Source organism: Melopsittacus undulatus, chromosome Z, assembly GCF_012275295.1.
Source record: "Melopsittacus undulatus isolate bMelUnd1 chromosome Z, bMelUnd1.mat.Z, whole genome shotgun sequence".
Lineage (NCBI taxonomy): Eukaryota > Metazoa > Chordata > Aves > Psittaciformes > Psittaculidae > Melopsittacus > Melopsittacus undulatus.
The window spans coordinates 67,354,658-67,371,192 of record NC_047557.1 but is presented as its reverse complement, the minus strand read 5'-3'; the positions used below and the strand labels follow the sequence as shown (position 1 = coordinate 67,371,192).

The 16,535-nt window shown below is 40.7% G+C and overlaps 1 protein-coding gene across 3 annotated transcripts in view; it reads right to left on the bottom strand.

Annotated features, from left to right (window-relative positions):
- Positions 1-16,535, bottom strand: part of EPB41L4A (erythrocyte membrane protein band 4.1 like 4A) — a 121,978-nt gene that overhangs the window by 1,374 nt on the left and 104,069 nt on the right. For all 3 annotated transcript variants that reach the window (XM_031042802.2, XM_031042803.2, XM_031042804.2), the window contains 5 exons: positions 10,938-11,057; positions 4,424-4,471; positions 3,711-3,779; positions 2,989-3,099; positions 2,028-2,109 (listed from right to left, as the gene is read on the bottom strand). In XM_031042802.2, the coding sequence (XP_030898662.1) occupies positions 2,028-2,109; positions 2,989-3,099; positions 3,711-3,779; positions 4,424-4,471; positions 10,938-11,057 (430 nt within the window). The remainder of the gene's footprint in view (positions 1-2,027; positions 2,110-2,988; positions 3,100-3,710; positions 3,780-4,423; positions 4,472-10,937; positions 11,058-16,535) is intronic.

Sequence of the window (16,535 nt, the reverse complement as noted above, 5' to 3'; positions counted from 1 at the left end):
TGATCAAACAGAACTTTTCTTCTCTCTTGCCTCCTGCCTCCCATGCCAGATGCTGCCCCCTGTGCTATTTGGATTCACATTCCCTACTCAGGAAATGTTGCAACTAATTAATGATTATTTAGCAAAGCTCTGCAAGCAAGCACTCACAAGGAATTAATGGCCACTGTTGTGAGGGGGGGCAAAAAGAGGTGTTTGTGGACACTGAACATTTTAACATTAATTCCTTCCAGGGCATGAATTTAAGCCATACTGTATTGGATAAGAATGGAAATGGAAAAACAGTTTGAATTTTGAACTGGACTCCATTAGACAAGCTACATATTTCTACAATGCATATAAATGGGCTTAGCCTTAAGTATATCAACTTCACTGCTGCAGCAAGTCCTCACAGAAACATTAAGGACAGCACAACTTTTTCAGTTTCCACCATATGCAGGAATACAAATACCCTTGAACTTAATTCCTATCAAAGAACAGATAGTGTGCTAGCCAGCCTTAAAGTGAAAAACACCTGTTTATTGGTTTAAAATTGTTCAAGTTTCATGCACAGCTACAGGTTAGGCAAAAAGGAAATTCATTGTAGTCCTGCGGAGAAGGACTTGGGGGTGTTAGTCAATGAGAAAATGAACATGAGCCAGCAGTGTGCACTCACAGCCCAGAAAGCCAACCGTATTCTGGGCTGCATTAAAAAAGGAGCGTGACCAGCAGGTTGAAGGAGATGATCCTGCCCCTCTACTCTGCTCTCCTGAGATTTCACTTGGAGTATTGTGTGCAGTTCTGGTGCCCTCAACATAAAAAGGACATGAAACTGTTGGAACTAGTCCAGAGGAGGGCCACGAGGATGATCAGGGGACTGGAGCATCTCCCATATGAAGACAGGTTGAGAAAGTTGGGGCTGTTGAGCCTGGAGAAGAGAAGGCTGCGTGGAGACCTCATAGCAGCCTTCCAGTATCTGAAGGGTGCCTATGGGGATGCTGGGGAGGGACTATTCATTAGGGACTGTCATGACAGGACAAGGGGTAACAGGTTGAAACTTAAACAGCAGAGGTTTAGATTGGATATAAGGAAGAAACTCTTTACTGTTCGGGTGGTGAAGTACTGGAATGGGTTGCCCAGGGAGATTGTGAATGTTCCATCCCTGGCAGTGTTCAAGGCCAGGTTGGACAGAGCCTTGGGTGATATGGTTTAGTGTGAGGTGTCCCTGCCCATGGCAGGGGGGTTGGAACTAAATGATCTTAAAGTCCTTTCCAACCCTAACTATTCTATGATTCTATGATTATATGATTATCTATGATTATTCTAATTGCTTATAAGAAAAATATGACATGTTTTGCTGTGCAGTTTCCACACTATATACAATATCAGTATGTGGTTTTGGTATATATGCATGCTAGATTAACAAACAAAATGCCTGGTGTGGGAAGTTAGTTATCTGCAATTCTCCTTTCCAAGTTTTGGGTTTCCTTCTGTGCTCTTTTACAACAGACCAGCAAGCGCTTTTTTACTATAATTTGCTTCTCATATTTTGAGCTTAATAAAACTGTCAAAGCTGAGAGATATGGTACCATAATGTATGATGAAAGTCGATTATTACATTTAAAAGTTCTACTCTTTTTGTTTTGAGTAATATAAAAAAAAAAAAGCAATGCTTCAGGCCCAACCACTGATACTCTGAGACCTCTAAGAAATGGTGAATAAACAATAGTAGGTTGTGATTCCAACTGCATCCCAAGCACACTTACAGACTTCAAGAAATTGTGAACACTGATTCTCCTGCTGTAGAGAACAGGGTATTATGTTAAGGGAAGCATCAAACTCAAGCTGGCAAAGAGTCTTCCAGTAGCAGAAGCAAGTGGATCACAAGGGCATATGCTACAAAACTACGTATATTTTGAAATAAAGACAAAGTGCAAATGTAAGCAAAATGTATAATTTTGAGTCACACTGCTGCTGCTAAAACTGCAGCACTAAGCATCCCCTTCTCCCTCCAAAAAAATTAAAATTGCAAAGGATTCATAATTACCAACCTGTTGAGTCAACTGGATGCTGGGACCTCTTGCATCTGAAGATCGTGTAATAGGCAGTGGAGGTACCAGATCCGTTTTTGCACTGGAATTAGGATATTACAAAATAGATATTGCCATAGTGAAGTAAACTACAACTGTGCAGAGGAAGAACAAAACTGACCCAGACAGCTACACAGATCTGACAGGAATAATCCAAGAGGCTTACCACCTGACTTCAGATATCGAAAGCTGTCATCCTGATCCTCAACAATCGGTGGGCACTTTCAGGGCATTCATAGATCGTCCTACCTCTTCTTAAAGGGCCTGTCTCCTGGGCTACAGAGGCAGCCTAACTTCAGGTACAATGTCACTTAAAACTGTGGGTGTGCCACACCTCGTTTTAGGGTGCCATTCAGTTAAAATGAGCCTTCTAACAGGTGATATCACCAGGGTACTGCTTTTGATATATAATGCCCTAACAAAACTGAGAATGGGACTGTCACTTTTCTATTTTTAAGTACCCCCTTTGCAAATCAGTTTTCTAGGAAAGACTGATCCACCTGCTGCTGGAGAAGTTTGCACATGTTGTAAATTAAGAGTTCCAATGAAAAAAATTACAGAATTAAGAAAGATTATGTCCTAAATCTATTAAGGATTAAGGTATCTGGAAAGCAACTAGTGAGTTTTCATCCCTTAGACAACTTCATGACCTACCACTGTCAATATAGGTTTATTTTGGCTTTTTCAGCTTTTTCCCCTTTCAGGCTCAAGGATCAAGCAAGCTTCTGTGGCCCAAGAATAGAACAGAAATGGTTTTGTACTTGTTTGAGTCATTTAGCTCTGAAGACCTACTATTTAGAGGGTTGCCTGAATCCTATGCCAGCAACCAGCACATTTATGCCACTTCTAATCTAACCATGATCTTTGAACAACTTTTGGGCCACACTAAACCATTCTATTCCTAATAACCACATTCACGTACTTCACTTCAGACAGGACAGATCTTTCACCATCAGAGCACTGGGACCGCCGATACTGGCGGTAGCTTCGAGGGGAATGTGAATGCCTAATGCGGATCGGGTCACCTTGAGTCCTAAGAGAGACACAGAATTCACAATGGTAGTTTAGAAAACTAGATCTTCAGCACAAAAACATTAATTCAACTGCAGACTGAGAGATTCTCCCATTTCTTATTTAAGTATAATAGATGGCTTCTTGAACTGGCTGAATTTAAGAAGCTATTGCTTTTCTTACAAGTCCATACTGGAATCCAGTGCTTAAGTGCAAACATCACAAACTGGCATCCCCATATTTGAGAATTAAGCCATTTAATACAGAATGCATGACTACGTACACCTTTAACATCAGCCTTTTCTATTGGTGCTGTGGAAGCACATCATAATGCAAACTAGGATCCCATTTCTGCTGCATGCAGCTGCTTGCACTAGCATATGGCATCCCCAACAGGCAAGCAGCACAGTGAAATACATGTTGGCTGTTAAGGAAATAACTATGCCCTAGCAGCTGCCCATGACAAGCAAGAAAAGGGATTGGACAGGTCAAACAGTGCCTTAGTAGGTAGAAGCTTAGAGATAATGTATAAACCCACTCCTATTTCAGTATGACAGAGTTCATAGCAAAATAAGGGGAGAAAAAAAAGAAGGATTTTCATATTCACAAACTAAAATCCTGACATAAACTCACTCTATTTTAGTGTATGGAATTTCTTTCAATTGCTCTTCAGACAGACCAGATGGATCCACAAGCTCCTTCCTAGAAAAGATTAGGCAAAGTAAAAAATGTAACAGTAGCTACCAACCGCAAAACTACTTTTATTTTTATTATATTAAGCTGAAAAGATTTACTGAAATAAGCTGTTGTCAGCCCTGAAACTGTCTTGACATCAAAATAGGAAACCTATTAAGAAATGTGCCTAACTTAATCTTGATGGCTTCAACTGTGTGTCACATCCTGTTCCACATTCCTCTCACCTCCCTGCAAATCTGATCTTTATATGATCAGACATATATGAACACTGTGGATACTGAACATCAAAACTGCTTTGGAATAGCTAAGTATCTTCCTAACTGGTAGTCCTATAGCATATGGGGCCTCATCCTAGGAATGTCAGTATTACAAACAGCACACGTTGGTAGCCACAGAAGGGTAAATTTCTAAAATGCTGTACTCTTCCTTTAATTTATCTTTCTTAAATTCATCTCTATACAATGCTATTCAGTGCATGCAGTGATCTGCAGTATCTTCTGCACAAAGCAGGTCATTAACACCCACACAACTTACTATGGCACATAACTATATCAGAACATAATGCCTCATAGCCATAGCACAAGGAATCTGAACAACTACACTGGAGGCAAACCAAGCAGTCACTCAGACCCTACAAGGACCATACTTACTGAATATGTTTCCACAGTTCTTCTTTAGCTTGTACATCTGGGCTTCTCCTATAAATGCCAACAAAGATAACAAAGGCAGAACTGTGAAAACCATCATCTGATGTGTGGCTGTTCAAATAACTTTTAACAGCACAGTGCATGCACAGGAATCATGGAAAATGTAATCCACCAGTGACTTCAATTTTAAGGTCTGTTTTCTCAAAAAATGCATCAAACTCCACAACTTTATTTCAATCAAAATGTCATTTCTTGAATGACAGGCTCCCAATCACAATTGCTGTTCCACCAGCCTTCAGCATAAAATATAAACAACAGCAGAACTTCCCAAGCCAAATGAGTGCACAGCTACTGCCACCCCTTATCCAGCTGAGGACCATATCTTTTGGGATAATATGTTTGTAAATGGCCCTCAGATGGCCCTGAGAAATGTCCTCTTGCCCCCAGAGACCTTTGTGGGCAGAGACAGGGACAGGCCACACCAGGCTGAGACCCCAGTAACCCTTGGCCATTCCCAATGAGCACCAGTAAAGAGGAACTGTTGCTTAGCTGCATCACGGTACAACCTCTCACCTTCTGGTCATTTCCAGTAAGGTTTCTGCTCACTTCATTTACCTTTGTGATATCCAAGACAAAAATATAATTATGAACAAGCTAAACCAGCAACCACACATACTCATGCACACAAATAGTTTGGAAAGTATTTCACTCACAAATACCCAAAATTTTAACGTCCCTGATGCAGACATAAAGATGCCTGCAGACATAAAGCAAGCCCGAATAGTATGCCTGACATTTTCCACTGAATTACAGAAGACAGTGTATCCAGACTGGACCCCCTTTATTTTTACTTCTGTTACCCTATTTTATTGCAAGGTTGGTGTAAAACCACCACCATTGCTGAAGCTGCACCTAGAATTCACCAAAACCCATGCAGAGTAATTGATGAAATGAATGTTTTACACAGTGGCAGGGACTATATTTGCATGGACAGATTTTATCAGGATTATATAAATTCAGTGTCAACAGCTACACTGGTCCACACCATCTGAGACATGAGGTATGCAACTTTTAGATAGATTCAGCACACCTAAATGCTCCCACTGAAGTCAGTTTCTCAAAGACTAAGTCTTACATCATCAGATCATACAGCTTGCTTTTTGTCCCTTGAACATATCCGAAGATGCTTTTGGAGTCAATATAATCCAAATTTAAACAAAGATCAAGGAGGATAGAAGAGTTCTGCATTTTAACATCATTAAATTTGCTTTACCTTGCCAAGAGACAGCTGTATCAGAAATTATTCCAAAATGCTCTCTATCACTAACAATTTCACTGTTTTCTTATTTCACTTGTCTCATTTCCAAACTTAAGCCTCAGAATATTGTTCAGACACATATATATTGCCGTACATGTTTTGCAATTGGTATAAAGGCAGACCATTTATGGATGGTAACATTTTTGGGGTGGTTTTGTTGTGTTTTTTTTCTTAATTTTACTGGTGCAGAAGTAATGGGAGATATTGGTGTACTGCTTTATAAATCATAGAATCATAGAATAGTTAGGTATGGAAGGGACCTTTAAGATCATCAAGTTCCAAGCCCCCTGCCATGGGCAAGTACACCTCACACTAAACCATGCCACCAAAGACTCCATCCAGCCTGGCCTTGAACACTGCCAGGGATGGAGCATTCACAACTTCCCTGGGCAACCCATTCCAGTGCCTCACCACCTTCACAGTAAATAACTTCTTCCTTATATCTAATCTAAACTTCCCTTGTTTAAGTTTTAGCCTGTTACCCCTTGTCCTAATTAGGGACTACAGTCCCTAATGAATAGTCCCTCCCCAGCATCCCTGTAGGCCTCCTTCAGATACTGGAAGGCTGCTATGAGGTCTCCACGCAGCCTTCTCTTCTCCAGGCTGAACAGCCCCAACTTTCTCAGCCTATCTTCATATGGAAGGTGCTCCAGTCTCTTCATCATCCTTGTGGCCCTCCTCTGGACTAGCTCCAGCAGCTCCATGCCCTTTTCATGTTCAGGACATCAGAACTGTACACAGAACTGCAAGTGAAGTCTCAGGAGAGCAGAGTAGAGGGGCAGAATCACCTCCTTTGACCTGCTGGTCATGCTTCTTTTGATGCAGCCCAGAATACGGCTGGCTTTCTGGGCTGTGAGCGCACACTGAAGCGGGGTCATGTTGAGTTTCTCATCAACCAACACCCCCAAGTCCTTCTCCGCAGGGTTGCTCTGAATCTCTGCTCTGCCCAACCTGTAGCTGTGCCTGGGACTGCCCCAGTGCAGGTGTAGGACCTTGCACTTTGATTGGTTGAACTTCATAAGGTTGGCATTGACCCACCTCACAAGCATGTCAAGGTCCCTCCAGATGGCATTCCCTCCCTCGAGAGAGAAGCAGAAGAATGAGTTATCACCTTACATTTGCAATTCCCTACTGGGACTAATATGAACTAATCCATAAACTTTTCAGTCTCCAAGGTAGTGATAGCTTTCCAGGCAGCATAAAACAGCTGCCCTAGATGATTTCTTCGATGGACGCACATTGTTCCAACTGCTCAGGTTCACATGACAAAACAGCTACAGCCACGAGTAGCTTGAAGTCTCATTTTTCTCAGCATTCAGAGCTTTTTATGGTTTTGTGTGTTTGTATTTATTATAATGCATTTAGTTTTCTTTCATTTTTCAGAGATCATCTCTCCTTCTCCCTTCCTGCACTCACTTCTCTCTTTCTTATATCCATTCATGCTGATTTTGACTGCCTGATGCTGTAGTATGGTATGCAGTGTTTTCCACTCCCAGTTTTGAACTGATTTCCCCTTCAACCATCTGCTCACAAAACAGCAGCTGCATAACCTACATGTACCCTGGCGCTGGTAAGATAGACATCCTCTTCTGAGGCTGAATAATCAGGCAGTGGAGAATGCAAAAAGGCCATGAAAAATGCCAGCCTCTCTATGGAGGCTTTGTAAAGCTTACAAGCTCCAGTTTGCCAGAAGGAAGCAAAGCCTCAAGGTCATTCCCAAATCCAGGACCCACACAAAGCAGGGTGTTGTGCCCACCACTGACTCAGCTGATCAGCTCCTGGCTTTTGTTTATTCATGAAAACACAACAGTTCAGGATGTGGCCTTAGGTATTACCAAATGTCATGTGATGACTCACCTACAGTAAGAAATACTGATCTGTGGGTCAGTGTGAAAAAAGAGTGGTTAAATAAGACGTCATCTTTGTTTCCCCATTTTATAGGAACTCTGCCTCCTGCTTTCCACAGTCAAATCCAGACATTTAATTTTGTGGTCTCTTTCTCCCTCCTTCTTTCACCCCTGCAATGACACTAATAAGGAAGCCACTGCTATAAAATATCTGTTTAGCAATATGGCATTTCATAGAAAAAAGAAAAAGAATAAAGGACAATGGCTAAACAGAATGATTCCTCAGAATAAACCACTTCTATGAACTCCCATCTTAACAGTATTTTTTATCTGTTTAAGAAGTATTACCATACTGGGATAACCTTGCAGCATCTATTGCAGGTAACTAACCACAAATTAATATCCAGAAATATGATAAAGTATCTTGCTAAAAGCATTTGCCTTCCAAAGGTCTCCTTCCTTTGAAAGCAAAATGAGCAAAAGCTTACAAAAGGTAAGGCTTTTGTTTAGGTAAAATGTAAGTATTGCATATGCTGCACAGAAAATTCATGTTTGTATAGGTCTTAACAGCCCACAACAAAACAATCCTTCTATTAAATCTTAAAGCTAGATCACAACCCCTCTTTCTCTTTGTTTTCATCTTTTTACTCTAAATTGTTTTAGAACTCACAGTTTTGACATATAAGGTATTATATATATAATGTATAATTAGATTGTCCTGTTGCAGCATCTGGACCAATAGCTTCTGGACAGTTTGTACTCTCATTAGATTCTCTACTGCACAAGAAATCTTGTGGGAATTTCCAGTAAGTGATGAGTCTCCAGGGTTTTTTCTTGTTTGTTTGTTTTTATTACACTTGCACATGCTCAAACAACTCTACACATAAATAAGGCCTACAGTACTTTTTGTGTCGGCATCTGCACCCTTATTAATATTTCAGTTTGAGTCATGAATGCTATGTTTAAATAGCCATGGAATTTTAATAGTCATTCATCTTAACTAAAAAAAAAAACAACAAAACAAAAAACCTTTGGCTACACAGATGTTTTACATGAATTCTTAAAAATAAACCCTGTAGAACTAGAAATGGGAGCTCTCTCAATTTGCTGATTCCTTTAGGAGAAAGGAAGGTCAGATTCTGGTCAAATGTTTTTATTCCTGAGACCAATGAAATATCACCTTCCCACCACCACTAATTAATATTACTCAGTATTGAACAAACAAAATGCACTGTTCCAGGTGCAAGTAACAAACAGGCATTACTTCACGCTTGCAAAAGGAACCTCTAGTTAACCTGACTGCACTGAGGAACTTAATGCGAAAGACTTATCTGTATTAAAGGTTTTATATCAATCATTAAATGTGCAAATTGAAATTACCACATGACCAGATTTAAAACCAAAAGCAACCATACCCTACACCCTAGGGAATCACATTTCCCTTCCCTCCAACCTGCATCCAGTCATGCAAGCAAACACCTAACCCAAACTAAATTAAATAAATTAAGCAAATTTAATTAAATATAGCCTACTGCAGGTTAACAGTTAAATGCCTTTTACTAATGTTTTTTACAGCACTTTGAAAGGAATTCTAATTTTGCTTTTTTTAGTTCCTGCTTGCACTTATTAAGGATATGTGCCACACTTGGGAGGTTTAGGCTTATCTCATTGTTTTGGTTTTGCTTTTAAACTGAAGAAAAACAAAAAGAAGGAATATATTCATCACAAACACAATAGGGAAAAGAAATGAGAAGCCATCCAAAATCTGCAGGATTTCACTTCTTTCCTTCTTCTAGGGTCTTTCTTTCTCAATTAAGATGCTACACATTTATATTTTTCCTAATAGTAGCTTGAATAAAAACTTACTCTGAGTATCACCATGCTGGAAAATAAAAGCCATTTCATAAATTAGCTTGCCATAAGAGGGAGCCCATGCTGCCTAAAGTAATGAAATTTACTTGGTTTATGGGTATAAATTTAGTCTATTATTAACTGAGTAAATTTTCTAGCTTATAGCACTTTCTGTATACAGTAAAAAAATGTAAATTTAACTTAATCAGCTATATTTTTGTGGATTCCCTACAAATGAGCTTTAATATTCCTGATTTTTAGAAATATATCATTGTACAATTACAACTAGTAACATTTGACTTTTGTGCAGCTAAAAGTGAACAAGTCTGCATGAAGCCAGTTAAAGAAAAAATTCCAACATTTGGAATTTCAATGGCAAATTCTATTTCTCATGAAAGAATTAAAACTGTATGCTACGAAACTGGAGACAGAAATGAGTTCTAGCAACTCAACTAAAACGAGAACTCAAGTAGATTTTAACACTGGAAACTTCAGTACTATTACAGTTTCAATCAGTGTGAATGAAATAATCATTTAAGGCACTATACAGCTGATCTCTGTAAATCTCAACATGAAAAGTAAATTTAAGAAAAGTTATTAATGGGAAGTACCTATGCTAAGTTCATTACATTGGTCACACATTACCCTATTAGCACCAGGGCTGTCAGCCAGACAGCAATGGTGGAGGGAGGTTCAAAGGCTCCCTTTTGCCATCTCTCCCAATGCCTCATAGCTTCTTTCCTGGCAGTCTTCAATACCACCTGCCCTGCCACCTGCAGGCATACCTATGCTGGCGCTCCTCTGATGGTTGCTTGGATGGCAGACTAGACTGGACACAAACATGATAAAGAACAGTATAACCCGGAAACATGCCAGTAGAAGAAAAACACAAATTAAAAGAAACCAGAATTTTCATTAGTTTGAGAAAACTGATTTTAGAAGCTGACAATTTCACCATGTCAAAAGCACTGTCAACAGGAATAGCATTGCCTGGAAGCACAGCTCCATCACAGAAATCCTGACAACAGAACACAACACATCACTGCTGCCTGTCAATGGTAATCTGACATGAAAACATCAGAAGCTTGTTTCATCTGGAAGAATACTGCAGACATTATATGAGTAAACAAAATGTGTGTGCATTTCACAAAAATGCCTACACCTATCACATAAAATCTCAGTGTTTTCACAGACTTGCTGCCCAGAAGAGGGGAATCATTGTCCTCATTACTGAAAACTGTCCAGGACTCCACCAAAGCTGGCAGAGTTCCTGACCAGCTCCATGACAAACCTCTTCCTGCATTATCTAATCTTGCCCTGAAATTCAGATCACTAAACAGAGTGACCACAAAGACAAATCTGCTAATGTGAGAATACGCCAAGTGAAAGTCTTTATTCCTCAGCGGCTAAGAGTCACCACCACACTGGAGATACTTCTCCTGCTTTTTAGCATGTCACAGAAGCCTTAATTTTCACATCAAAGAGGGCAAGGGTTACATACGAACGAGATCTGTGCCTGGATCGCCGGTAGGTTGGGTCTGCCTGTTTTTTCTCCTTTTGACGCCGTAACACAGCTTCCCACTGGGGAGCTGAGTCAATCATGTCATTCTCTTGCCGTAATCTAGAAAAAAAAGAGATTCCAGGAGTTTAGTCTGAGGTCTCTGAGAAGCAATGGGGATTTTTCTCCCCAGCTCTTGCAATGCAATACTTTAACTTCATCTTGCTAAATTTTTAATTGGTGTTCCCAGACTAAATTAAAATGCAAGAACTTCTATCACAGAAAACTCACTGATTTGTTATTTATAAACAGCACAAACAAAAAATGAAATTACCCAGGCCTTTAAGGACAGGATCACAACCTGTATTGTCTTCCCAGCCCAAGCCAAACATCTAGAATTTTTTTCCCCGATTACACATTCCAGCCCGTCTCATCTACAGCAAGTGTAAGCCCCACATCACAATCCAAACCTCTTCGGATACTGCTTTTCAAAATATTTTGTTGCAGCATGTACCTTCCTAGGATCCAGATAAAGTTCCTCAGGGATGCCCTTGGCAAGTTCCTACTCAGAGAAACATTCCCTTCACCCTGATTTGCATCAAAGCCCAGAATGCATGCGTATCTCCTTGCCTGCCCCAGACAATCCTTCTGCCTCCCCTTCTGCACTGTCCCCCTATGGCTTTGACTCTTGAGTTTGCTTGTGTGCTTCTAAACTAGTGATATTACTGTTAATTGCTTTTTTATTATTTTATTTTCTTTAATCCATGAATCCACTATTGGAATGCAGTACAGATTAAACCAAATGTCAAAATCCCATACATACAGCATATTTGTTAGCAGGCTGAAGTAACTCTACAGTGACACAACCAGTCAGGCCAATTGATACACCAATGTTTGGCCATTCAAAGCTATATAGATGATCCACAGTTTTGAGGCTGCAGATATGAGTGGTGTGATAAAGTGTTAAGTTGGAACAAATGGATATGCTTGATCATAGCAGTGAATTTAAAATTCAGCAGGGATTTAGAAACAACCCTGGAAAGTATCACTCCACATGTGGGTTCTCTGATAGGATGGTATAACTGGCATCCTAAAGAAGCCAGAGTAGCTTAACAAAAATGGGAAGACTGACAGGTAAAACAAACAAACCAAAAGAGATAAAGGAATTACATAGGAGACATAACTGATACAAAACGTAAAGCATGATATTGTTGCTCTTCACTATGGATATACCTTTCTCCTTGAGTTTTGAATTGTACCAGGCTAATCTGGCTACATGCACTGCTGCTTTTCATTTAATAAGATCTCTCAGAAGAAGAATGAATTCTGAGCTGCATCCACAGTCACTGTAAACGGCCATAACTCTAACAAATGGTACTAAGCAACTGGAGCAACATGAGGTTTTGATTTCTAAGCAAGTCTTTTTAAACCTGAAATCTGGTGACAGGGATTAATGTAAACTTACATCTAAGAATTTAGTAGAAGACTTCACACAGCAACGAGTAATCAGTTGTGATTTTCATCCCAAATAAGCCTATTTGTGGAGACAGCAAGCAGCCCACGTGTCATAAAGCAACATCCAGCTGCCTTTGATATACAGCAGTCACTTGCACAGAAAGAGGATGAACAGCCGCCAGACCAGCACTGCTGCTGCAGGTGGTGGGTCTGCCTGCTTGCCATAACCTTGCCCCATCTCTCCCAGACAACAACAGTTTAAGCAGACAGCTGCGCTCTGAATTCAGATTCTTGCCATAAAATAACCAAGAGCTACTCAGTCTTCTCAGGAAATCCAGACAATGTAGCAGAGCATAAGGTCTACACTCTGGCACAGAGCAGGTGAAACCCTGCACCTCTGGGTTTGAAGACACACTTCCAAGCTCACCATGAATGACCTTTCCTTAGGAGAATAAACACATCATTGCTGCTCCAGTTCATCCTAGTCAATTAGCGTCAACTGCTGCATGGCAAGCATAGTCCTTAGCAACACATTCATTTATCCCCAAGTACTTTATGTTTCTGTTCTGCCTCCTTTCTTCTACTTGCAACATTCAACAGTTATCATTGTCATTTATTTCTTCAGTTTAAGCAAATAACAGAAATCTAAATACATAAAGTAGCATGGCACCTATTAAAACAAGCAGTGTCATCACACTCGAAGTACTGTTGTACCACAACAGAACTCTACTAAATGGAATTATAAAAAAAGAAAGCAATCATTTTGCAGCTGAAAAGAAAGGTTCTGTGCTCATATTTAACAATATAAGGATGACAAAGGTAACACAATTATCTAGATGCAATGATGAAATCATAACAATAATGGAGCAAAAATCTTTAGCTCTTTGGCAACCAAGAGGACAAACAAAAAAAAAAAAGAAAGAATTTGTATCTGATGTCCATCACACTTTTCCTTTTATTCTTTTCACTTTTTTCTCCTACAAAGGAGCAAGTTGATTTATGCCTTATAGAAAAACCCCATCCTGTTACTGGCACGTGAAATAAAGACAGTTGACGTTGATAGGTATCACAATGACAAATCAGCATTATTTGCAGGAAGACTTCATGGTAAAATGTTAAGTCATAAGACTATCATCACTCATCGGTTGACTTAGAGAAGTTTTTCCCTATTTCAGGTGATATGATAGCAAGCTACATCTATACAATGATAAATCCTCTTAAGACTTGATTCTTGAAACCTCATTCAAAGTATTTGAGTGTAAAGTTATAATTTAGGTAAAAAGTACAACAATGAGGGGCTTGCTGGGGATGTGAAGGTCAAAGGAAGTCTTGTCCAGAATTCAGATGATGGAATTCAGGACCCCGAGAGGCGACAGGAGAGCAAAAAAAAACAGTTACAACCCGGACTTTAGGAGAACAGGCTATGGCCTCTTCCAAGATCTGCTTGGAAAAGTCCAGTGGGATCAGGCCCTGGGTTGAAAAGGAGCCCAAGAAGTCTGGTTAATATTCAAGGATCACCTCCTCCAAGCTCAAGAGAAGGCCATCCCAGCAAGTAGAAGTCAGGTAAATATGCCAGGAGGCCTGCATGGGTGAACAAGGAGCTCCTGGCAAAACTCAAGACACAGAAAGGAAGCACACAGAATGTGGAAGCAAGACAGGTAATGTGTGCTAAATATAGAAACATTGTCTGAGCATGCAGGGATAAGGTTAGGAAAGCTAAAGCCCAAATGAAGTTGAATCTGGCCAGGGATGTCAAAGGCAACAAACAGGGCTTCCACAAACAGACACATGACAAAAGGAAGGATAGGGCCCACTAGCAAGACCAGCCTTCAGTAATCTCAGGTCCCAGAGACCATCAGGAAGGTCTCGAGCAAGGGGAACATAACTTGGGTGGAAGAAGATCAGGTCAAGGAAGACTTAAGAAAACTGGGCATACGTAAATTAGGGTGCCCATGTATGCAGAGGGAGCTGGCCGATGTCGTTGCAAGGCTTCTCTCAGTGGTCTCTAAGTCATCATGGTGATTGACAGAGGTGCTCAAAGACTAGAGGAAAGCAAAAGTCACTCTTGTCTTCAAAGACAGCAAGAAGGAGGAGCCGGGGAGTTACAGGCTGGTCAGCCTCACCTTGATCTCCAGAAATCCTGGAAACCCCTTACAGGAACATGAAGGCCAAGAAAGCAACCAGGAATAGTAAGCATGGATTTACCAACTTGAAAAACTTTCTACGACAAAATGACTGGCTTGGTAGATGAGGTGAGATCAATGGATATTGTCTACCATAACTTCAGGAAGGCTTCTGATCTGTCTCTCCACAAGATCCTCATAGAGAACCTGCTGAAGTAAGGGCTAGATGAACAGACAGTGAGGTGCACTGAAAACTGGCTGAACAGCCAGACTCAGAGGGAGGTGATCTGTAGCACATAGTCTGGCTGGAGCCAGTAACAAGGGGTGTACTCCAGGGGTCAATACTGAGTCCAGTCCTGATGAACATCTTCATTAATGATCTGGATGATGGGCAGACTGCATCCTCAGCAAGTCTGCAGATGACACCAAACTGGGCTGATACACCAGAGGGTTGTGCTGCCATCCAGAGAGAGCTGGACAGGTTGGAGAAAGGGGCTCAGAGGGACCTCATGCATTTCAACAAGGGGAAGTGTAAAGTCCTACAGCTCTGGGGGAGGAACAGTCTGCAGGCACCAGGACATGCTGGGCACTGCCCAACAGAAAAGCAGCTTGGCAGAAAGTGACCTGGGCATCCTAGGAGATACCAAGTTGAACATGGACCATCAATCTGCCCTTGCTGCAAAGAAGGTGTTTGGTAACCTGAGAAACCTTAGGAAAATTATTGCCAGTAGATCAAGGGAAATGATCTTTCTGTTCCTACTCAGAGCCGGTGAGTCGATATCTGGAGTGCTGGGTCTGGTGCTGCTGTCTTCTCAGAACAAGACAGACATGGACACAATGGACAGAGTCCAGCAAAGGGCCACTAAGATGATGAAGGGACTGGTGCATCTCTTCTAGGAGGAAAGGTCAAGAGAGTTGGGACTGTCCCACCTGGGGAAGAGAAGGATCAGGCAAGACCCTGCAGGGAGGGAACAAAGGGGAAGCCAGGCATTTTTCAGTGGTGCCCAGAGACAGGACAAGAGGCAATGGGCACACACTTGAACATCATGAAGCATTTTTTCACTATGTGGGTTACCAAGAAGTGGCACAAATTGTTCAGAGAGGCAGTGAAGTCTCCCTCCTTGGAGACAATTCAACAACCATCTGGGAATGGTCCTGGGCAACTGACTCTGGGTGACCCTGCTTCAGTAAGGGGTTAGACCAGATGACATCCAGACAACTCTGCAAATCTCAACCATACAATCATTCTGTGATTGTAATCAGATGGATCTTTAAAGTGTAGTCAAGCAGAAGCACTGCAGCACACAGTCTTCTAGTTTAATATATTTTTATTCACACAATAAATTTTGACTAAAGCTTTTAAGAAAGAGATACACATGTACAGCAAAGCAGATACTTTTATGCACATCATAGATTCTTAAATTTCCTGTGAAAATCTGCCTAGGATAAAACATTCATAGGAAGTAAAGAGTTTCTCCCTAACCTTTTTCCAGCGTTTTACTTTCAGAAGTTCTCACCTGCCTTTCTATTTTCTGGTAACTGTTTGTTTGCGTATCTTTTTTCTGATAAATACTGATTCTACTCTTCTATAATCAGAAGCAGATTCTTTTTGGTAATGTGGGTATTCAGTCATTTTATCCCAATAAAACAATACAACTTTGTGTCTGCTTGTGCCAGAGATCTGATTATCATACTGGGAAATAAATTAGTATTAATCTATGCAACAGGCAAAAGTTGAGTTACAGCAATCATTATATTGTCCCATGTAACCCTGTTAGACCTTGCTCACCTCTGCAAACAGAAAAGCTATTCAGTGTGTGTGCCCTTTCAGCTTATTATATTCCTGCTTTAGCAGCTAACAAAATGCAGAAATGCATTATGACTGGTGGGTTTCCTGCACCTGATAAGAAGCAACAACTTTCAGACTTTCAGATCATTTAGTACTTGTTTACTTTGACACTCATAATGACTTTCTTCTGGCCAACTAACCACTGTAACATCAGTATTTTTTATGTATCCTACA